Source organism: Schistocerca gregaria, chromosome X (assembly GCF_023897955.1).
Source record: "Schistocerca gregaria isolate iqSchGreg1 chromosome X, iqSchGreg1.2, whole genome shotgun sequence".
Taxonomy (NCBI): Eukaryota; Metazoa; Arthropoda; class Insecta; order Orthoptera; family Acrididae; genus Schistocerca; species Schistocerca gregaria.
The window spans coordinates 672,421,571-672,446,377 of NC_064931.1; the positions used below are offsets into that span (position 1 = coordinate 672,421,571).

Here is a 24,807-nt window from a genome sequence, read left to right on the forward strand (position 1 = left end):
GACCAGATATGGCTCAAATTCAAAGATACAGTATCGACAGCAATAGATAGATTCATACCGCATAAGTTAATAAGAGAAGGTACTGATCCACCACAGTACGTAAAACATGTCAGAACACTGTCACACAAGCAACAAAAAAAGCATGCCAAATTCAGAACAACGCAAAATCCCAAGACTGGATAAATTTCATGGAAGCTCGAAATTTAGTGCAGACGTCAATGCGAGATACTTTTAATAGTTTCCACAATGAAATATTGTTTCAAAATATGGTAGAAAACCCAAAGAGATTCTGTTCATGTGTAAAGTACACCAGTGGCAAAAACATTCAATACTGTCAGTGCGCAATAGCAATGGAAATGTTTCCAATGACGGTGCCACAAAAGTGGAGTTACTAAATACAGTTTTCCATAATTCCTTCACGAAAGGAGATGAAGTAAATATTCCAGAATTCGAAACAAGAACAGGTGTTAGCATGAGTGACATGAAAGTAGATATCTTAGGTCTTGAGGAACAACTCAACTCACTCAATAAAGGCAAGTCTTCTGGTCAAGATGGTATACCAATCAGGTTCCTTTCACAGTATGCAGACACAATGACACCTTTCTTAGCAATCATATACAGCTGTTCGCTTGATGAAAGGTCTGTTCCTGAAGACTGGAAAGTAGCACAGGTCATACCAATATTCAAGAAAGGAAATAGGAGTAACCCATTGAATTACAGACCCATATCACTGACCTCACTGAATTACAGACCCATATCATTGACCTCAAATTTGAAGTACGATTTTGGAGCCTATACTGTACTCTAACATTATGAATCACCTTGAAGAAAATGACTTATTGATACATAACCAACACGGATTCAGAAAATATCATTCTTGTGCAACACAGCTAGCTCTTTATTTCCAAAAAGTAATGAGTGCTGTCGACAAGGGATCTCGGATCAATTCCATATTCCTAGATTCCAGAATGCTTTTGATACCATTCCTCACAAGCAACTATTAATCAAATTTTGTGCATATGGAGTATCGTCTCACTTGTGTCACTGGATTCACAATTTCTTCTCAGAGAGGTCACAATTCGTAGCGACAGATGGTAAATCATCAAGTAGAAAAGAAGTGATATCTGGCGTCCCACATGGTAGTATCATAGGCCCTCTGCTGTTCCTGATTTACATAAATGATCTAGGTGATAATCTGAACAATAAAGTAAATTTCTTTGTAACTAATCTTAAAGATAAGAAACATACAGCAAAACACTGAATGTGTATATTAACAAAACTTAAGATCCATCTTGGCATTTATGGGCTTTGAAAAAACTCAGAATCTTTGCTCCTCTATGCTGATATAAAAAATGAAATTTTTAGAAAACTCAAATGCACAGTCAGAATTGTGTCTAAAAAACCAGTGTACATGTTAAATTATCCCCTTTATATAAATAGTATCTGTATACAAGATTTTAAACAATGTGTTTCCTCAAAAAAAATTTTGATTTATCAACTTTTGAAAAAACAATCCTCAACTGGCCAATATTCTTGGAGCTCATACTCATTTTAGTATTAGTAAACATAACTAAACTAAAAATTACTCATGATATCCAACAAATGAACATTCAACATGAAAGTTATTTTGGAAAAGATTTGAATTTTTATAATCAATACAATTCTGGAATAAAAAAAGTAAATTTTTAGACACTGTAAATTTTACTTAGTAATAAACTTGGGATTTATGGGGCAATTCTGACTTACTCACAAGTGACATATGTTTCAAACATGTAGCAGTACCTGTGAACCTGACATTGAGGAATTGTAATCTCCACCATTCATATTCATATTATATCCCATGCTGTCTTGGGGACCACCAGGAGGAGCAGGGGACATCATTGGAGTCGGCGTCCCTTGAGGTGCTGGACCCATGGTATATGGAGAGGCACCTAAGCAAACAATTCAGTAACATAGAACACAATGTTCTGTGATCAGTGAATATCTCGCAAAGATGTTCTCAATCATCTGAGGACTCAGGAGAAAAAAATTACATGGATAAAATCTTAATCAGTATCATCACATATATCATAGACAGTTATTTAGCTCAAGCTACTAGCTTCACAGTTATATAAACAGAAGTTGTTTATACTCTTAATACTAATTAAATTTTCTGATCTTCAGCCATCTTATAAACACTTAACTTTCATCATAAACAAATGTATGTATTTCAATTGTTAGTCAAGTATAATTGATGTTTGAAACAAACTGAACTAAAATGGTCAAGTGAAGACAGGTACAGCAACTGTTATTGGCAAAAGTTGACATGGCTTGGTTATTGTTGATAACATGGAATAGATGGCAATCATTTAGAATTTAAGGTGTCCAGAACTATAGGTTTTATCTCCACAAGATGCTCCTGCCCAGAAATTTAATCTGTGTACTGTATTATTGCACTAACATTTTCCTTTAATTTTGGTAATTTGCTTATGAATATCAGGATTCAGTATCCTCACATAAATACAGAACACTCACAATAAGCAATCTGTCAAATAATTGCATTTATATTGGTCCTGCATGTTTTCTAAGTGTCTTCTGCCAACCTTTCATCAGAAGACATTTTATAGCTATCTTAATATAAATAGAAATAATCAATTTCTGAAAATATAATGCAGTTGGATAGATAAAAAGATCTACTCACCAACACACATGTGACAAGGTATTACGTATGCAAGTTTTCAGAGCTAGTGACACCTTTTTCTGGCAGAAGGGTTTAGGGGGAAGGAAGAGGGGTGAAAGAAAATGGCTGGAGAGGTTTAGGAAAAGGTGTAGAATTCAGAAAAGTCACCCAGAACCCCAGATAAGGGGAGACATACCAGATGGGATTCCTTCTCATCCCGTCCAGTAAGACTCCCTTACCTGGGGTTCTGGGTGACTTCTGCACTCTACCCGTAGTACCTTCTTGTATGTGCCTTGTCCTGCCACCCCTTGTTGAACAGATTTTTTTATACCTCCATCTACATTAATATTAACAGAGGAACATATCAAGATGATATTTTCATTTAGCATTTTAAAAAGTATTATACGTAATTTCATACCTAATAAACTTCAAGAACAAAAAATATTTGAAAATTAATAAGGCAACTTAGTCATCATACGATACATAGCAAAGTAAGCAATACACTAAATACTGTTCAGAAAATAGTTCAATGCGTTAATGATCATCAACCATGTATAGCATTGTGAAACATAAAAAACTGTTTTAGTGAATTAGGTGAGACACTAGTAGTTTCTTTCTCCTGATGAAAGAAAGAAAGAAAAAAGAACCTACTACTTAGGAGAAAGAAAACTGGCATTCTACAGATCAGAGTGTGAAATGTCAGAGCCCTTAATCGGGCACGTAGGTTAAAAAATTTAAAAAGGGAAATGGATAGGTTGAAGTTAGATATAGTGGAAATAAGTGAAGTTCGGTGGCAGGAAGAACAAGACTTTTCGTCAGGTGAATACAGGGTTATAAATACAAAATCAAATAGGGGCAATGCAGGAGTAGGTTTAATAATGAATAAAAAATAGGAGTGCGGGTAAGCTACTACCAACAGCCTAGTGAACGCATTATTGTGGCCAAGATAGACATGAAGCCCATGCCTACTACAGTAGTACAAGTTTATATGCCAACTAGATCTGCAGATGATGAAGAAATTTATGAAATGTATGATGAGATAAAAGAAATTATTCAGGTAGTGAAGGGAGATGAACATTTAATAGTCATGGGTGACTGGAATGCAAGATTAGGAAAAGGGAGAGAAGGAAACATAGTAGGTGAATATGGATTGGGGGAGAGAAATGAAAGAGGAAGCCATCCAGTAGAATTTTGCACAGAGCACAAGTTAATCATAGCTAACACTTGGTTCAAGAATCATAAAAGAAGGTTGTATACATGGAAGAATCCTGGAGATACTAGAAGGTATCAGATAGATTACATAATGGTAAGGCAGAGATTTAGGAACCAGGTTTTAAATTGTAAGACATTTCCAGGGGCAGATGTGGACTCTGACCACAATCTATTGGTTATGAACTGTAGATTAAAACTGAAGAAACTGCAAAAATGTGGGAATTTAAGGAATTGGGACCTGGATAAACTGGCTAAACCAGATGTTGTACAGAGTTTCAGGGAACAATTGATAGAAATGGGGGGAAAGAAATACAGCAGAAGAAGAAGAATGGGTAGCTCTGAGGGATGAAGTAGTGAAGACAGCAGAGGATCAAGTAGGTAAAAACACAAGGGCTAGTAGAAATCCTAGGGTAACAGAAGAAATATTGAATATAATTGATGAAAGGAGAAAATATAAAAACGCAGTAAATGAAGCAGCCAAAAGGGAATACAAATGTCTCAAAAATGAGATCAACAGGGAATGAAAATGGCTAAGCAGGGATGGCTAGAGGACAAATGTAAGGATGTACAGGCTTATCTCACTAGGGGTACGAAAGATACTGCCTACAGGAAAATTAAAGATACCTTTGGAGAAAAGAGAGCCACTTGTATGAATATCAAGAGCTCAGATGGAAACCCAGTTCTAAGCAAACAAGGGAAAGCAGAAAGGTGGAAGGAGTATATAGAGGGTCTATACAAGGGCGATGTACTTGAGGACAATATTATGGAAGTGGAAGAGGATGTAGATGAAGATGAAGATGAAATGGGAGATACGATACTGCGTGAAGAGTCTGACTGAGCACTGAAACACCTGATTCGAAACAAGGCCCCCGGAGTAGGCAACATTCCATTAGAACTACTGACAGCCTTGGGAGAGCCAGTCCTGACAAAACTCTACCATTTGGTGAGCAAAATGTATGAGACAGGCGAAATACCCTCAGACTTCAAGAAGAATATAATAATTCCAATTCCAAAGAAAGCAGGTGATGACAGATGTGAAAATTACCAAACTATCAGTTTAATAAGTCACAGCTGCAAAATACTAATGCGAATTCTTTATAGATGAATGGAAAAACTGGTAGAAGCTGACCTCTGCGAAGATCAGTTTGGATTCTACAGAAATGTTGGAACACTTGAGGCAATACTGACCCTACGACTTATCTTTGAAAATAGATTAAGGAAAGGCAAACCTACATTTCTAGCATTTGTAGACTTAGAGAAAGCTTTTGACAATGTTGACTGGAATGCTCTCTTTCAAATTCTGAAGGTGGCAGGGGTAAAATACAGGGAGTGAAAGGCTGTTTACAATTTGTACAGAAACCAGATGGCAGTTATAAGAGTAGAGAGGCATGAAAGGGAAGCAGTGGTTGGGAAGGGAGTGAGACAAGGTTGTAGCCTCTCACCGATGTTATTCAATCTGTATATTGAGCAAGCAGTAAAGGAAACAAAAGAAAAGTTTGGAGTAGGTATTAAAATCCATGAAGAAGAAATAAAAATGACACTGTAATTCTGTCAGAGACAGCAAAGGACTTGGAAGAGCAGTTGAACGGAATGGACAGTGTCTTGGAAGGAGGATATAAGATGATCATCAAGCAAAACGAGGATAATGGAATGTAGTCGAATTAAGTCGGGTGATTCTGAGGGAATTAGATTAGGAAATGAGACACTTAAAGTAGTGAAGGAGTTTTGCTATTTCGGGAGCAAAATAACTGATGATGGTCGAAGTAGAGAGGATATAAAATGCAGACTGGCAATGGCAAGGAAAGCGTTTCTGAAGAAGAGAAATTTGTTAACATTGAATATAGATTTAAGTGTCAGCAAGTCGTTTCTGAAAATATTTGTATGGAGTGTAGCCATGTATGAAAGTGAAACATGGACGATAAATAGTTTAGTCAAGAAGAGAATAGAAGCTTTTGAAATGTGGTGCTACAGAAGAATGCTGAAGATTAGATGGTTAGATCACACAACTAATGAGGAGGTATTGAATATGATTGGGGAGAAGAGGAGTTTGTGTCACAACTTGACTAGAAGGAGGTAGGACATGTTCTGAGGCATCAAGGGATCACAAATTTAGCATTGGAGGGCAGCGTGGAGGGTAAAAATTGTAGAGGGAGACCAAGAGATGAATACACTAAGCACATTCAGAAGGATGTAGGTTGCAGTAGGTACTGGGAGATGAAGAACCTTGCACAGGATAGAGTAGTATGGAGAGCTGCATCAAACCAGTCTCAGGACTGAAGACAACTAGTAGTAGTTTAACAATATGATAAAAATCTTTAACATTTTTTAACAATGAAATTTTCCAAACAGCCAAGCAATTGAGATGCTATTTTATTTTTGCTACAAGTTTCGGCAATTCACTATGCTATCTTCAGGCTCCATATGCACCTCTGAAAAGCAATCGATATTGGCATACTGTGGCCACATGTTTCTGGATTTCGTGAATTCATAGTTCAAGTGCTTCCTTCAAAGACTTAACTGCAACTCCTACGTCCATAATAGATCAACAGAGACACTGTATCAACAGAGATATGATCAAAATGTCAGTCAGAATCTAGCAAGCAGAATTTTTCCACTCCTCTCTTTGGCAGCATATTTCTTGGCAGTAGAATAAAAAAAGTGGTCAAAACCAATGAAAGGTCAGGCCTTTTTAAAGTGGAGCTGGTTTGCTTGAATCCCAGTGTTATGATTCTGAGACACTGCTCTTATGACATTCAGCAGACAGATTGAAGAATCTATTTGAGCTACAGCAGTGCTACACGATTCTGTAGTAATATCTCTAATAGTATCTCTAGTAAAATCTTTTGATATAGTGTTACTATGCACCCATCTTGCAAGAGGTAAGGCCTCAAATCATTGAGAAACCTTTAACAACCTCCATGAATCATAATATCTGCATATCTGTTGAATCAATAGGTCAAAATTAAATAGATGTAAGGGAAAAGGAAAGGAATTGCATAGTAAAATGATCCTTTCACATTTAATATTGGTTTGGATTGAGATTAAGCATGAAGTGTGAACCTGAAGGAATTATGTTGCACCATTTAACTTATTTCTACACAAAAAATTCTTGCTACTGGAAATGTGAAAGCCACATGTAATGAAACTCAAAAGTATGTGTTTTGGGGCAACTGACAGTTAGCTCTTAGATGGATTATACATGGAAACATACTTGGTAGATGATATCAGCAATATTCAACTGCTGTAAATATGGTCGTAAACCAGCACATTAAAGTTCAATGTTTTGACAAAATGAGGTCATATTAGCACTATACGAAACTGTATAAACATTTACTCTGCTATTGGCATGAAATGAATCCATGGAAGACTCCAAAGATTTCAAGGACACACAAAAGAAGGCTACATAAATGAAGGTTTTGTGCTTAATATGCCATTTACTGTTGGAAATGATGCATCACCTGGGTGCTATTTGACTGAATTTTACAAAGACGGAAAAACAACATATTGTAACATATTTGGCATTACAAACTGAAACTTTGACATGTGATGTATTAACTGACAAAGAATTAGTGTGTTGATATTATTTTACAGTTGAATGGGAGGATATTTACATAATTATGGTAATTACACAGCAAGCATAAATTTCCAAGATAACTACTGGGCAGGACACTTTCTTTCAGGTTTTGATGTTGAAGATGATGTTGACATCTTTTCTTATTTTACAAAATATCAGCCTGTCTTACCAGCAGCTTTCTTTGCTGCATATAAGTTGGCTTCCTCTTGTGCTTTTCCAATGTTTTTCTTGTAGCGAATTCTCTTGTTTCCAAACCAGTTGGATACCTGAAATGTGGGAATGAAACACATAATAAAATGCTCATGTGCAATAATTAGATTTTAAAATGAGATGAATTGTAAATAATTTAAGTCTGTGACATAGTAACTACCACTTAAAACCCAATTAACAAATCTCATAAAAGTTACCTGTGAAACCGTTATTCCACATTTCCTTGCAAGCTCTTCCTTTGCCTCTTCAGATGGGTAAGGATTGCTTAAGTGTGAATAAAAATACTCATTCAGGATTTCAGAAGCCTGTTTGCTAAAGTTTCTTCTCTTCCTCCTACATAAACAGACACAAGTTATTCAATTTTAAAATTATTGTAAATACAAATGTAAATACAAATGTAAATACACTGTAATTCCCATCCAGCATTACAACAATGTTAACACATGAGGTATTCATTTTCAGTTGACCAAGCATCCAGAGCTATTGGTGTACAAATCTATGAATTAGTGAGTTCACCAACTTATAAAAACAATACTTATTTCTATCACTCTCAAATTTTTAATTAAAAAATGTGGTTCTGAGTTAGGTAATGTATTAAGCTATCTGTGTAACCAGTCATTTACCAGTGGAATATTTCCTGAATGGTTGAAATATGCTGAAGCTAGGCCACTGTTTAAGAAAGGAGATAAAGAAATAGCATCAAATTTCCATCCAATTTCACTTTTGCCGGCATTCTCAAAAATTTTATAAAAGGTAATGTACAATCAGGTTTATAACCATCTTATCACAAATAACATACTGTCAATGTCACAGTTTGGATTTCTAAAGGGTTCTAGTATTGAGAAGGCAATCTACACTTACAGTGAAAATGTACTTAATTCATTAAACAAACAAAATTACAGGCAACTGGTATATTTTGTGATCTGTCAAAGGCATTTGATTGTGTAAATCACAATATCCTTTTAAGAAAATTAGAATATTATGGTGAAACAGGAAATGATGTAAAAAGATTCAAATCTTTTACCTCTGGCAGGAAACAAAGGTTGTTGTTAGGAAAGATACATGTATTAAGCTATCAGGCATCATCCAACTGGGAACTAATTACATGTGGGGTCCCACAAGGTTTCATCTTAGGGCCCTTACTTTTTCTTGCGTATACCAATGACCTTTCATCAGTAACATTACCAGATTCCAAGTTTGTTTTGTTTGCCGGTGAAACAAACATTGAAATAAATACCAAATCAAGTGCAGTCTTAGAAAGCTCAGCTAATAAAATATTTGTGGACATTAATCGCTGGTTACAAGCCAATTCTTTGTCACTAAACTCTGAAGAAACACACTGCATGCAGTTCAGAACTTGTAGGAAGGGGTGTCCCACAAGTATATTCCTAACATATGATGACAGGCAAATAGGAGAAGTGGACAGCATTAAATTATTGGGATTACAGCTTGATAATAAATTCAACTGGGAGGAGCACACCACAGAACTGCCGAAGCATCTCAGCAAACCTCTATTTGCAATGCGAATTCTGTCAGACATAGGGGATATAAAAATGAAAAAGCTGGCATACTATGCTTACTTTCACTCCATAATGTCCTGCGGTATTATTTTTTGGGGTAATTTATCAAGCCAGCTTAAGTTTTCTGAGCAAAAAGGAACATGCAATAAGAGTTATATGTGGTGTGAATTCAAGAACATTCTGCAGAGGCCTGTTTCGGGAACTGGCGATACTATCTACTGCTTCCCAATATAGTTATTTGTCATTAGAAATATATCAGTTTTTCAAACCAACAGCTCAGTTTGTGGAATCAATACTAGAAATAAGAATAATCTTCACAAGGATTTAAAGTCACTTACTCTTGTAGAAAAAGGTGTGCATTATTCAGGAACACACATTTTCAATGACTTGCCAGCAGCCATAAAAAGCTTAACAACCAATGAAATTCAGTTTAAGAGAAGCCTAAAGGATTTACAGGTCACCAGCTCTATCTACTCCATTTATGAATTTCTCAATAGAACCAACTGATTTGTGTGTGTGGGGGGGGGGGGGGGGGTTTGTATAAAAAATACAGTCTAACTTCTGCACCATTTCAGTGCAGTAATGTGTTCATTGGAAATAAGTATTGCAGTAGTTCTATCATATGTTTATTACCTTATAAATAAATAAAAACATTATTTTTAATTTTAAATTCAGTGCATTAATGTGATCTTAGTAAATGAGTGTTGCAAAATGATCCTTCATACAATTATTCCACTTGGGATCTGTGAAAGGTATATTAGCTTTTTTTTTTTGCTGTAAATATTTGTCATGTATTATTGTTTTTCTAACATGTTCCACATCCTGGAAGACGTCCTCACTACAGATCAATTGGAATGAAAGTAAATCTAATCTAATCTACAGCAAAATGTCTGTTGACACCAGTAGAATCTTTCTGCAACCAGCTCCAAATGTCAATTTTCTAAATTTTTTACAAAAGTATTCCGAAAAAAAATAGTCTTTCCTCCAGTGACTCCCATTTGAGTTCCCAAAAAATCTCCACTACACTTGCATGTTGTCTGAACCTACCAGTAACAAATCTACCAGCCTGCCTTTGAACTGGTTTGACATCTCCCTTCAATCCAACCTGGCATGGATCCCAAACACTTTAGCAGTACTCAAGAGTAAGTTGCACTAGCAGCCTATACGTGCTCTCCTTTACAGATGAACCACACTTCCCCAAAATTCTCCCAATAACCTGAAGTTGACCATTCACCTTCACTACCACAATCATCAATTGCTTGTTCCATTTCATATATTACATTTAGAGCTAACTGCCATGAAGAGGCATTGAACAAACCGTGGGAGAAAGCACAGGTTACAGGGTACTAGAAGTGATCCATCAAAGCACTGTCTAATATTTTTGATATCAGTTAGTTGGAGGTGTCTTGAACAGAATGACCTCCTCCATTCCAGCCAGCACAGATTCTGAAGACACTGATCTGTGAAACCCAACTTGCACTTTTCTCACATAATGTTCTGGAAGCTTTCGATCAAGGCAGTCAGATAGATTCAGTATTTCTTGATATCTGAAAAGCTTTTGACTCAGTACCGCACCTATGCTTATTGTCAAATGCATGATTGGATGGCGTATCAAGTGAAACTGCTGACCAGATTGAGAAGATTTTGGTAGGGAGGCTGCTTGGATGGAGAGTCAACAGATGTAGAAGTAACTTCAGGTGTGTCCCAGGGAAATGTGTTGGACACTTGCTGTTCATGTTATATATTAATTACCTAGCAGATAATATTAATAGTAACCTCAGATGCAGATGGTGCAGTTATCTATAATGAAGTACTATCTGATAGAAGCTGCATACATATTCAGTCAGATCTTGATAATATTTCATAGTGGTGCGAAGATAGGCAACTTGCTTTAAATGTTCAGAAATGTAAAATTATGCACTTCCAAAAATGAAAAAAAACCTTAGTAACCTATGACTACAATACCAATGAGTCACAACTGGTATCAGTTAATTCATGCAAACACCTGGGTGTAACACTTTGTAGGGGTATGAAATGGAAGGAGCACAAAGACACAGTCATGGGTAAAGCAGGTGGTAGACTTCATTTCACTGGTAGAATACTGGGGATATGCAATCAGTCTACAAAGGAGATTGTTTACAAATCATTCATGTGACCCGTCGCAGAATATTGGCTAATTGTGTGGGACTCATACCAAATAGGTCTAACAGAGGGTAATGAACGTATACAGAGATGGGCAGCACAAATGGTCACAGTTTGTTTGATCAGTGGGAGAGTGTCACAGAGATGCTGAAGAAACTGAACTGGCAGACTCTTGAAAATAGATGTCAACTATTGTGAGAAAGCCTACTTACAAAGTTTCGAGGGTCAGCTTTAAATGATGACTCTAGGAATATATTATACTAAAGCCCACTACATCACTCCCATAGCGACTGCATGAATAAGATTAGATCACAGCATGCACAGAGTGACTTAAACAGTCATTCTTCCCACACTCCATATATGGAGGGAACAGGAAAATATCTATATTAGCTGTTCACATTATTGTGTCAATATCCAGGTTTCTGAGGCAAATGACAACACTAGACGTATTAATATTTTATACAGTTGACACTTTGTTCTCCTGGACAGATTTCTGGACTTAAGTTGTGGGGCCAACCAACGACAACATTTATTAAATTGAACACATCACTTTATTTCCACATTAATACCATTCTGTCCTGTCATTGGTGTTACCAAATAGACAAATACACTAACACATCCCATTTGCGCATGGTCAACTTCTAACATCATACGTTCTAACTCAAGTCAGTAACACATTGGTCCACCTCAGCCATTATACAAGTAGATATTCGGCTTGGTATTGACCGATAGTTGTCAGATGTACTAATTGGGGATATCATGCCACATTCTGTCCAATTGGCATGTTAGATAGTCAAAAACCCTAGCTGGTTGGAGGACCCTGCCCATAATGGAGGGCCCTGCTCAGAATGCCCCAGACATTCTCAACTGCAGAGAGATTCGCCAACCTTGCTGGTCAAGGTAGGGCTTGGAAAGCGCAAAGACAAGCTGTACAAGTTCTCGTTGTGTACGGACGGGCACTGTCTTGCTGAAATGAAAGCCCAAGATGGCTTGTCATAAAGGGCAAGGAAACGGAGCGTAGAACATCGTTGACATACAGCTGTGCTGTAAGGGTGCCGCCGATGGCCACCAAAGGGGTCCTGCTATGAAATGAAGTGGCACCCCAGACCATCACCCATGTCTGTCGGGCCGTATGGTGGGCAACGGTCATGTCGGTATACCACCACTGTTTGGGGTGTCCACAGACACGTCTTCGCTGCTTATTGGGGCCTGGAATTTCATTGACTGGAGAAGAACTGTCTTCAGTGATGAGTCCCACTTCGAAATGAGCTTCGATAACCCCCAAGACGTGTCTGGAGACGCCCGGACAGCGGTGGTAAACCAACATAACTGTCAGGTTTTGGTTTTGTTGATGTTTACTCCCAGTTCAGTTTCTACTGTTGCTGTCAGTACAGACCTGTGTTTCCTTAGCGGCTAGTGCTGTTCCTGCAATAACATCCACATCATCTGCAGAGGCCAGAACCTGCTCCACTTTATTGAATATTGTGCTCGTTATGTTGATCCGATCTTATTACTTTCTCTGTTGCTATATGAGAGCACAATCACTTGCGTAAGTCCACAGTTAGTCTCAAAGGTTGGTGTTAAATTTGCTTGTATCCGTACTGTTGACATTACTGTTTCCATTGACTTATTAGGTATGTCGAGTTCTTTTGTTGTTTCAATAACCTTAATTATTTTTATGATGCCTTAAACTGCTTTAAAATCAACAAATATGCACACATCAAAAAAAAGTTTTGCATCACCTCGGTTCCGAGAGTTCCGGAACCTGTACAGAAACTTGGAGAAGAGATCAACATAAACATCACTTCCGCCCTTTTTATTGCTCATGAAAACCACACATTGCATGTTGCACCACCATGTAGCGAGAACTTCAGAGGTGGTGGTCCAGAATGCTGTACACACCAGTACCTCTAGGCCTAATACCCTGTAGCACGTCCTCTGGCATTGATGCATGCCTGTATTCGTCGTGGCAAGCTATCCACACGTTCATCAACGCACTGTTGGTCCCACTCCTCAACGGCGATTCAGCGTAGATCCCTCAGAGTGGTTGGTGGGTCACGTCGTCAATAAACAGCTTTTTTCAATCTATCCCAGGAATGTTCGATACGGTTCATGTGTGAAGAACATGCTGGTCACTCCAGTCGAGCGATGTCGTTATCCTAGAAGTCATTTACAAGATGTGCAAGATGGGGGCACGAACTGTCGTCCATGAAGACGAATGCCTTGCCAATATGCTGCCGATATGGTTGCACTATTGGTCGGAGGACGGCATTCACGTATCGTACAGCCGTTACGGCGCCTTCCATGACCTCCACCGGCGTACGTCGGCCTCACATAATGCCACCCGAAAACAGCAGGGAATCTCCACCTTGCTGCACTCGCTGGGCAGTGTGTCTAAGGCATTCAGCCTAACCGCGTTGCCTCCAAACACGTCTCCGACTATTGTCTGGTTGAAGGCATATGCACCACTCATCGGTGAAGACAACGTGATGCCAATCCTGAGCGGTTCATTCGGTGTGTTGTTGGGCCCATCTGTACAGCGCCGCATGGTGTCATGGTTGCCATGGACGTCGGGAGTGAAGTTGCGCATTGTACAGCCCATTGCGAACATTGAGTCTTAACACGACGTCCTGGCTGCACGAAAAGCATCATTCAACAAGGTGGCGTTGGTTGGTTGGTTTAAAAGAGGGAGAAGGGACCGAACTAAGAGGTCATCGGTCCCTTGTTCCTAATAAAACAGTGCCACAGGTTTGAGAATAAAACGAACGAAACACATAACACAAAACGGAAAGAAAGGAAAAGCCACAGGAACGAAGGGAACAAAAGAGGACAAGAAAACAGAGACGCTTGAAACAGAAGAGAGTAAAACATGAAAGCAGATTACAGTGGCTCGCCAACCACGAGAATAAAAAGGGAAAGCCAGCTAGTCTGCAGTACATTAAAACCTCCACCCCAAAAGCACTAAGGTGGAAGACACAGAGGGACAAACACATAATCAGTAGATAGCGGTCATCCACAGCAGTAGTTGCCCTTGGGTGGCCTGAGCGAGGCATATCATTGATAGTTCCTGTCTCTCCATCTCCACCATGTCCGAACAACATCGCTTGGTTCACTCCGAGACACCTGGACACTTCCCTTGTTGAGAACTCTTCCTGGCACAAAGTAACAGTGCGGACGCGATCAAAACACGATATTGGCTGTCTAGGCACGGTTGAAGTACAGACAACATGAGCCGTGTACCTCCTTCCTGGTGGAATGACTGGAACTGATCGGCTGTTGGGCCCTCTCCATCTAATTGGTGCTGCTCATGCATGGTTGTTTACATCTTTGGACGGGTTTTGTGACATCTCTGAACAGTCAAAGGAACTGTATGTGATCCAAAACTTTTTTTGATGTGTGTACAAGCGAGGATTCCGCTCTAACTACGACTAAGTGACCTGCCTGCAATGTTAATCATTTACTATTAGTACACTATTTTAAACATACTCCGAATTTATTGGGCCTATTCTGCCTGGCTGCAGCCGTTGTCGCAAAGCTAAATACAGTTACCAGCTGCTTAGCCAGCACTATCTGTCATTTGCCGAAGTTGCTTACAGCATCTTCCTTTGCCATTTTCTGCACACGAACTCTGCAGAATGATTCCACTGCAATCCCACCGCCTGACATGTATCTTCTGCATCTAACCTTTCAGCGTTCATTTGCGCAAGGCATGCTCACTCCCAAGGCGGAGGAGAGGTCAGTATTCTAGCTACTTATTGTAGAGCGTAGAAATAAAATCAGATAATCAAGATAAAAATTAATCTCTCTTGCAGATCATGTTTACCTTTGCAATAAATCCCCTGAGTAAAATGTCATTTTTTCGAAAAGTCTTATAATCTTTAAACAACATTTTCGTATCTAAACGGAGCCTCGTTGAAGATGTTAAACAAATCATGCATTCACTGTAAAATCACATTTGTAACCGGAACTCGCATTTTAGGTCTGAAAGTAAGTTTACAAAAATGATAAGAAGACGGAGGGTGTTAATTTGCAGAATTTTTCCCAATTTAATATTTACACTTGACCCCTAAGATTACTCTAACAGCATATATTAACGGAAGTGTTAAAAATCGCGATCATCATCTGTGTGTTCCGAAACGCAAATCGGTTAAATGATACGTACATTATCAGAACGAAGGATGCCAAGCAGGCGGCCTTTCTTTCGAGTATCTCGAGTATGGAATTATTCAGATAGCCATTTCGACTCAATGAAAGGGACAGAGAAAGCCGAAAGCAACTTGTACAAATTCCTAGGTGTAACAGTTTGTTGGGATATGAAATGGAATGGTCATATATGCTCAGGCCTTGGTAAGTCAGGTGCGATCTTTCGGTTCATTGGCAAGATACTGAAAAAATGCAGTCAATCCAGAAACGACACTGCTTTAAAATCACTTGTGCGTCCCATGTTATAAGGGGCAGTCAAATGAAAATTTACAGATTGTTGCTCAAGTGTCTGGTACTCATACCAGAAAGGACTAACAGGGAACACTGCACGTATACAAAGAAAGGCGGCACGAATAGTCACAGGTTTATTTGACTCACATGAATGTGTCACGGGAATGCTGAAAAACCTGGGGCGGCACCGACGAAAGGTCGACGCCAACTAGGCCGCGAAAGCACACTTACAAAGTTGCAAGAACTGGTACTACGCCAGGAATCTAGATATATTCTTCATCCCCCTGCGCGTCGCTCCCGTTGGACAGTAAAGGCAGGTTTGGAATGAATACGACGCGCACATAAGCACTGACGCAGTCAATCCTTAAGCGCAACACACCCGATTGGAATGGGAAGAAACCCTTGCATGTGGTACCAAGCTATACATTCTGCCATGCACTTCTTAGTGGTTTGCTAGGTATGTATTTAGAAGTATATGTAATCAACAGACTGAAGTTAGATCTCATTAACGATCAAACGAGCCCGATGTGTCTCCAGCGTGCCGTTTTGATCTACACTCGTGGAAATTGAAATAAGAACACCGTGAATTCATTATCCCAGGAAGGGGAAACTTTATTGACACATTCCTGGGGTCAGATACATCACATGATCACACTGACAGAACCACAGGCACATAGACACAGGCAACAGAGCATGCACAATGTCGGCACTAGTACAGTGTATATCCACCTTTCGCAGCAGTGCAGGCTGCTATTCTCCCATGGAGACGATCGTAGAGATGCTGGATGTAGTCCTGTGGAACGGCTTGCCATGCCATTTCCACCTGGCGCCTCAGTTGGACCAACGTTCGTGCTGGACGTGCAGACCGCTTGAGACGACGCTTCATCCAGTCCCAGACATGCTCAATGGGGGACAGATCCGGAGATTTTGCTGGCCAGAGTAGTTGACTTACACCTTCTAGAGCACGTTGGGTGGCACGGGATACATGCGGACGTGCATTGTCCTGTTGGAACAGCAAGTTCCCTTGCCGGTCTAGGAATGGTAGAACGATGGGTTCGATGACGGTTTGGATGTGCCGTGCACTATTCAGCGTCCCCTCGACGATCACCAGAGGTGTACGGCCAGTGTAGGAGATCGCTCCCCACACCATGATGCCGGGTGTTGGCCCTGTGTGCCTCGGTCGTATGCAGTCCTGATTGTGGCGCTCACCTGCACGGCGCCAAACACGCATACGACCATCATTGGCACCAAGGCAGAAGCGACTCTCATCGCTGAAGACGACACGTCTCCATTCGTCCCTCCATTCACGCCTGTCGCGACACCACTGGAGGCGGGCTGCACGATGTTGGGGCGTGAGCGGAAGACGGCCTAACGGTGTGCGGGACCGTAGCCCAGCTTCATGGAGAAGGTTGCGAATGGTCCTCGCCGATACCCCAGGAGCAACAGTGTCCCTAATTTGCTGGGAAGTGGCGGTGCGGTCCCCTACGGCACTGCGTAGGATCCTACGGTCTTGGCGTGCATCCGTGCGTCGCTGCGGTCCGGTCCCAGGTCGACGAGCACGTGCACCTTCCGCCGACCACTGGCGACAACATCGATGTACTGTGGAGACCTCACGCCCCACGTGTTGAGCAATTCGGCGGTACGTCCACCCGGCCTCCCGCATGCCCACTATACGTCCTCGCTCAAAGTCCGTCAACTGCACATACGGTTCACGTCCACGCTGTCGCGGCATGCTACCAGTGTTAAAGACTGCGACGGAGCTCCGTATGCCACGGCAAACTGGCTGACACTAACGGCGGCGGTGCACAAATGCTGCGCAGCTAGCGCCATTCGACGGCCAACACCGCGGTTCCTGGTGTGTCCGCTGTGCCGTGCGTGTGATCATTGCTTGTACAGCCCTCTCGCAGTGTCCGGAGCAAGTATGGTGGGTCTGACACACCGGTGTCAATGTGTTCTTTTTTCCATTTCCAGGAGTGTATGAAAGCCACGATAAATAGTAGTACTTGTTTTCTTCTGTGATCGTATAGCTCCACCACTCCGACTGAACAGAAACCGAACATACGGTTGAAAACCTGTTTGCCTTTCTACGAAGGTAAGGCAACAGTTGGCCAACGACGACATATCACCAGCAGCCGTCACGAACGGAATGCAGCGGAGGCGAGACTCGGCCGCCGTATTTTCCTAACAGCAATCGGCGTGAGCTGTTCTAAGCAACATTACCGTTGGCATTTTACGAGCTATGATGTTACTTTATATGTAAAATTCAACTAACAGCGAAATGTACCTAATAAAATCTCAGCCGACAGTTACTAGGCTGTTACAAATAAGCATACCTTTTCCAAGGCATCGAATTAACTCCAACATTAGAAAAAAAAGTGCCATCTACTTCCATGAGTCTGCTCAGGTCCGAAACTATTCCTAGTTATTTACTTCAACACATCATACATAATCGCGATACCGTTCTTTTCCTATTGTAATGTTTACATGAAGTCTGATGAGAAATGACTGCGCGAAACGAGGTATTCTCCCAGCCAGCTCGAGTGTCTCTCTACGTGGTTATGATTCTACGCTATGTGATCAAAAGTATCCGGACACCAGGCTGAAAATGACTTTGAAGTTCGTGGCGTCCTCCATCGGTAATACCGGAATTCAATATGGTGTTTGGCCCACCCTTAGCCTTGAAGACAGCTTCCACTCTCGCAGGCATACGTTCAATCCGGTGTTGGAAGGTTTCTTGAGGAATGGAAGCCCATTCTTCATTGAGTACTGCACTGAGGAGAGATATCGATGTCAGTCGCTGAGGCCTGGCACGAAGTCGGCGTTCCAAAACACCCCATATATATTATATAGGATTCAGGTCAGGACTCTGTGCAGGTTAGTCCATTACAGGAATGTTATTGTGTTACCAATCCGCCACAGGCAGTGCATTATGAACAGGTGAACGATCGTGTTGAAAGATGCAATCGCCGACCCGAATTGTTCTTCAACAGTGGGAAGCAAGAAGGTGCTTAGAACATCGATGTAGGTCTGTGCTGTGATAGTGCCACGCAAAACAAGGGGTGCAAGCCCCCTCCATGAAAAACATGATCACACCATAACACTACCGCCTCCGAATTTTACTGTTGTCACTACACGCGCTGGCAGATGACGTTCACCGTGCATTCGCCATACCCACACCCTGCACCGTGATTCGTCACTCCACACAACGTTTTTCCACTGTTCACTCGTCCAATGTTTACGCTCCTTACACCAAGCGAGGCGTCGTTTGGCATTTACCGGCGTGATGTGTGGTTATGAGCAGCCGCTCGAACATGAAATCGAAGTTTTCTCACCTCCCGCCTAACTGTCGTAGTACTTGCAGTGGATCCTGATGCAGTTAGGAATTCATGTGTAATGGCCTGGATAGATGTCTGCCTATTACACTTTACGATCCTCTTCAACTGTCAGCGGTCTCTGTCAATCAACAGACGAGGTCGGCCTGTACGTTTTGTGCTGTACGTGTCCCTTCACGTTTCCATTTCACGATCACATTGGAAGCAGTGGACCTAGTGATGTTTAGGTGTGTGGAAATGTCACGTACAGACGTGTGACACAAGTGACACCCAATCACCTGACCACGTTCGAAGTCCGTGAGTTCCACGGAATGCCACATTCTGCTCTCTCACGATTTTTAATGACTATTGCGGTCGCTGATATGGAGTACCTGGCAGCACAATGCACCTAATATGAAAAACATGTGGTTTTAGGGGTGTCCAGATACTTTTGATCACGTAGTGTAACAACAGATTGTGTGTACGAGTACGAATTTACATTGACATCTGATCATGTCAACTGGGTGGCTTTTTTTCCCCCCAGGCAGTGTACTGCGCTTCCCGCGGTCGCGTCGATTTTACTTTCATTGTTGCTGAACATTCCGTCCAATGCTACGTAGTGCGTCTTATAGATTAAAAATCCCTCGAATCAATCATATAGTCATCTAAGGTGTCAGACAAAACAACGAAACATGAAAAAATCGTAATTACAAGCAGAGGAAATACGTAATCATACTAGGTTTTTATTATTTGAGTAATGTAGTCCGGTAAGAGTGGATCGGTAGTTAAGAAGCTTTCCACTATAAAACTAAATTCCAGGGTTCACTTCTCTGTCAGTGCAAGGAATTATTTTGTCATTTATCTCTTCTTCCACCTCGGGCAATGATTAAAATAAGTGAAAAATACCGAGATGCACTGCGGCACGGAGACCACGTTTGACAGTAGCGCCGGCTACTACCAACTTGTTAAGTCAGTTCAGAGGTTGGAGGAAAACAAGGAAGCTCCGAAAGGACCATGCCTTGTAAAGCACTGCAGTTTTCAAATCAACCTTGAGCGGGGAAAGGTATGGAGGAGGTTGTGGTGATGGTGGAGATAGAGAAAGGTGAAGGTGGTGAATCCAAGGACTAAAAGTAATTTCCTAAAGTCGCATATAACCAAAGAAATCATCAGTGTTGTCGGATAATTACAGTGATGTATCGTGCCTGAACGCTATGGCACATTTTGGAGGGCTATGGCATTTGAATCAGGTTGTTGGAGCGAAGTGAGATGATTAGGACTGTATATCGTCGACTTTCCTTATCGGCTACACTCGTATGAAGTATATTTCAGACACGAACAGTTTGCGATGCAACCGTGTAGAAGGAAAATTACGTACGTAAGTTTGTCACAATTCAACGCGTCTTCGAGACAGTATCATTGGAGACGGAGCGCCAAGGCATTTTTGAGGGAGCCATCCTAACATTCATTTGAAGTGAGTTTAGAGACGCCGTGGAAATTTCAAATTAGGATTGTTGCATGGATAACTTATCCCTAATAAGAGTCAAGAGCCTTAACCAGTTCGCAACTTGGTTCGGTGGCTAGCGTCTGGTATAGCGTTATTGCATCCGTTCGATTTATCGACCTCGGGTATGAGTTACTGATTTGAAGATGATTACACAACTGAGAATTCAGTTCATATAACGAAATTTAGACGCCGACAAAGACTCTCAAAAAAAACATTTCAGTGGAATGAAGTATAGGTCATACAACGAACTGGAGAAGCCGCAAAGAAGGCTTTCCGTCGTACACGTAATGGGAGTTATTTAAACAAATTTTTCTTATTGTTTTAATACGGCAGTTTATTTTTTATTTTGTTCAAAAATCTGAACATCTAAATACTAGTAATGTAAAACTTGTGGCATGCAAGATTCTTCCTTCATAATACATTCACGGAAACTTGATATTAATGAAATATTGGTCACTCATGCACCTGGATTATTTTTGTACTTTTTTTTACGAGAGAAGTTCTCAGGCTGCAGCTCTGCTTCCAGCATTTTCGGCTGAATTACGTCATTGTAACTTTATTCAGTGGCTCTCGCTAGAGTGTCTACTTTTATGTAATTTCTGTAGGATTTAATTTGGTATTGCCCGATGCGCTCTGCATCCAGAATTATGTCACAGACATTAAGAAGTCTTGGTTTCTAAAAACCCACCCAGAAATTTGATAAGCAGCTTGGATGAACGGTTGATGCATGTATGATATAAATGCGGTGGAAATTATTATTGATAGTGGCAATGATTAAAGTCACTAAACTATGTTTTCGAAACATATACATATAGTTTTGAAGAAACAAATGAGATATAACTAAGTTGAAAAAAAAGGACGGGTAGTGCAATTTTCGAAAGATGCTAAATATTAGCCAAAAGAATTAATACGTATCTCTATGTGTTGCATTGGTGACTTCAAAAACTAAGAGACAGGGAAGTGTATGAGATAGGGGAAATCTTTAGCACACCCTAGTCTTGCGGCTGGCTGAATCACTGCGTTGTGGGAAACAACTGCAGCAACAAATATTTCAAAATGAGACTGGTGCACTAGAGATGCGAAGGAACATTAGCGTTGGTGGCAGCCGCAGCAACAAGACAACAACCGCAGCAACATTAAAGTGTAAACGACGTTATCTAATTATTCCTGCAGTTCGGCAGTTCCCTTCCGTGTGAGAGCAAACACACAGATGGAATCTGCACTTTTCCAGTTCAGTTTATTGATCGCTTACAAAACCCTCGTTCCATCAATTACTGAATACTGTTCGTCGGTATGGACCCACACGTAGTGTGAGAAACATGAAACACGGAAAATTCAAAGAAGAGCTGCGGGATTCGCAACAGTCTTTATCAGTCAGGGCGAGAGCGTGACTAAAATTATCAACAATATCCAAATGGAGATGCTACAAGAGAGGTGTTTCGTGTCGTGGAACGCTTTATCCACAAAATTTCGAGAGTTTACATTCTAAAATAAGAGCCCTGTAACATGTTACTTGCGCTAACGGACAATTACGTAGTCTGTATCAGAGGGAAAGTAGAGGAAAACTACCACTCATACACACAGAGAGAGAGAGAGAGAGAGAGAGAGAGAGAGAGAGAGAGAGAGAGAGAGGAGGGGGAAAGGAGGGTTTACTGGAAATATTTTTTTCTCACGCACTATCAGCAAATGAGACAGGATGGGGGCTTCCGGATTATTAATGTACTAGCAATACTTTGCACTGGTCTTGAATCGTGGGTAAGCATTTCAGATATCCGCTTCCCTGAAAGAAAGGTCCCCATTGCCGGACTATTACTACTACTGCTGCTGCTGCTGCTGCTGCTGCAGCGGAAGACATTGGCCTCTCTGGAACAATAATGGTGTACATACGTAGAAGTATATTGCCTGAGAAAAAAAAATTAAGCACCAAAAGACAAGGCGCTACGTAAACGATTAGAATCTCGATTTTCTGTGGCTAGTAGAACGATAACCGGAATCCAGAAGACATCGTCAGAAAGTTGTTACGGAGTGCACAGGGGCTTGTAGATGATCAGCGGCGGGTGCAAAGATTGGCAGCTTGCAATAAATGTAAATACGCGCAAAAACACTACATAATTTGACTACGCAATCGGTGATCAGTCACTGGAACCAGTCACAACGCGATGACTGGTACCTGTTGGTACTCAGCAGCTCCGTGAAGCGGCTCCAAGCGTCAGCAAGGAGCTTCTGGTCTTAAGATGGTCGCCCAGACCGAAATCGGTAACCGGAATCAAGAAATAAATAATTATTGCGATCTGGAATGCCTTTTTCGTTGTACTGCTGAATACGATCGCTGTTGTTCCGCTAGGACAAAGAATTATTATTATAGCAGGTGGTGGTGTTGAGAAAATTTTCCCGATCCACTTAACCTTCTGTATTTCCACAAAAACACTTGCGTGTCAAAGTTATATAGCCAGTGAACCCGCACGTATCAGGTTCACCGACGCTCCTGCACAAGTAACCAAAAAGCAGTTTAACAAAAACACTTAAGATTTGGCAACGCTAACGACTGACTCCTATGGATTCTGCTTTAATGTTCAAGGGAAGTGAAGAAGCTAAAGCAATCTAATATTTTACTTTATCATAATAATTGCCTATACTATATCTGAAGTTTGAGCAAAGGAGAGTACTTCAGCGCAGCATCTCTATCATGCTGTACTACTCACCTGGCGTCGAGGAACCTGGAGCGCAAGATCATGACGGCCTCGCAGGTGCTCTGCTTGAGCTGCATTTGGATGGAAGAGAACTTCTTGTGGATGATCTGCACCATGCGCTCGATCTCCTTGGGCGTGATGGGCCGTGTGCGCGACTGCTCCCTCAGGAGATTCATCACGTGCGTCGTGAACTCGTTACACGCCTGCACACAAAGAAAGTCAGTGACCGTGGCTGCAAGACAAAGCTCATCACGACAAAAATTTCACATCCATAAAAAGACAGACAGATGAAATGTACCACAAGCTAAGACGATTGGGACCTCTATTTTAGAGTATTTGCTAATTAATCAGGGGCGCATTGATGAAGCATGCAGTAACGTTACTTTTTAAGTCTACGTGAATTAATTTTACACATTGCATGTCTATGATATGGCCATTTGCGTGTAGATGGTCGATGATTCTGTGTCAGCATAAGGCTGGCCAGCATATAATGGAGATATTTTCTCCTCCAAGTATGCTATTTGAGCTTTACCATTGTTTGTTTTTCTACTCAGTGTCTGGTGTTAATAGTAGAGTATTGAGAGGTTTTTGTGTGATGCATAGTTGCTGGAAAGTACTGTTTGCAATAGCTTAGTTCTGGCCGTATACCAAACACTGTCCATAGAGTTTTGCACAGTAAGCGCTTTCTGTCGGTGGAGATTGGTCCCAATAAGCCTAGGACATCAAAGAGTAAAAAATGTTTAATTATTAAACTATGTGATACTTTTATCACCAAATTCATTTGTCATACGTAACGCAGAAGTACAATGAGTTCTGGAGACCCAAAACTTTGTATGTGAAATTCAAATTGTTATCAGTTTTCATATCCAAAACTTTAAGTTCTCTATTATGCATTATAATTATTGCTAACATGAATGTACCGTGTGTTTCTGTTTTCAAGAATATATACTTTACCATTCCTTTTGTTGATGTAATCATGTCTGCCAGGTACACAACATACATCTACATCTACATCCGTACTCCGCAAGCCACCTGACGGTGTGTGGCGGAGGGTACCCTGAGTACCTCTATCGGTTCTCCCTTCTATTCCAGTCTCGTATTGTACGTGGAAAGAAGGATTGTCGGTATGCTTCTGTGTGGGCTCTAATCTCTCTGATTTTATCCTCATGGTCTCTTCGCGAGATATACGTAGGAGGGAGCAATATACTGCTTGACTCTTCGGTGAAGGTATGTTCTCGAAACTTCAACAAAAGCCCGTACCGAGCTACTGAGCGTCTCTCCTGCAGAGTCTTCCACTGGAGTTTATCTATCATCTCCGTAACGCTTTCGCAATTACTAAATGATCCTGTAACGAAGCGCGCTGCTCTCCGTTGGATCTTCTCTATCTCTTCTATCAACCCTACCTGGTGCGGATCCCACACTGCTGAGCAGTATTCAAGCATTGGGAGAACAAACGTACTGTAACCTACTTCCTTTGTTGTCGGATTGCATTTCCTTAGGATTCTTCCAATGAATCTCAGTCTGGCATCTGCTTTACCGACGATCAACTTT

General features: G+C 41.0%; 1 protein-coding gene across 5 annotated transcripts in view; it reads right to left on the bottom strand.

Moving 5' to 3' along the window:
* Nucleotides 1-24,807, bottom strand: part of LOC126299190 (homeobox protein extradenticle) — a 325,234-nt gene that overhangs the window by 48,843 nt on the left and 251,584 nt on the right. For all 5 annotated transcript variants that reach the window (XR_007552741.1, XR_007552742.1, XM_049990969.1 and 2 more), the window contains exons 4-7: nucleotides 23,269-23,459; nucleotides 7,853-7,988; nucleotides 7,615-7,711; nucleotides 1,783-1,931 (exon numbers count right to left, since the gene is read on the bottom strand). Coding sequence is in view for 3 of the 5 variants with exons in the window: in XM_049990969.1 (XP_049846926.1) it covers nucleotides 1,783-1,931; nucleotides 7,615-7,711; nucleotides 7,853-7,988; nucleotides 23,269-23,459 (573 nt within the window). In the remaining 2 variants the exon portion in view is untranslated. The remainder of the gene's footprint in view (nucleotides 1-1,782; nucleotides 1,932-7,614; nucleotides 7,712-7,852; nucleotides 7,989-23,268; nucleotides 23,460-24,807) is intronic.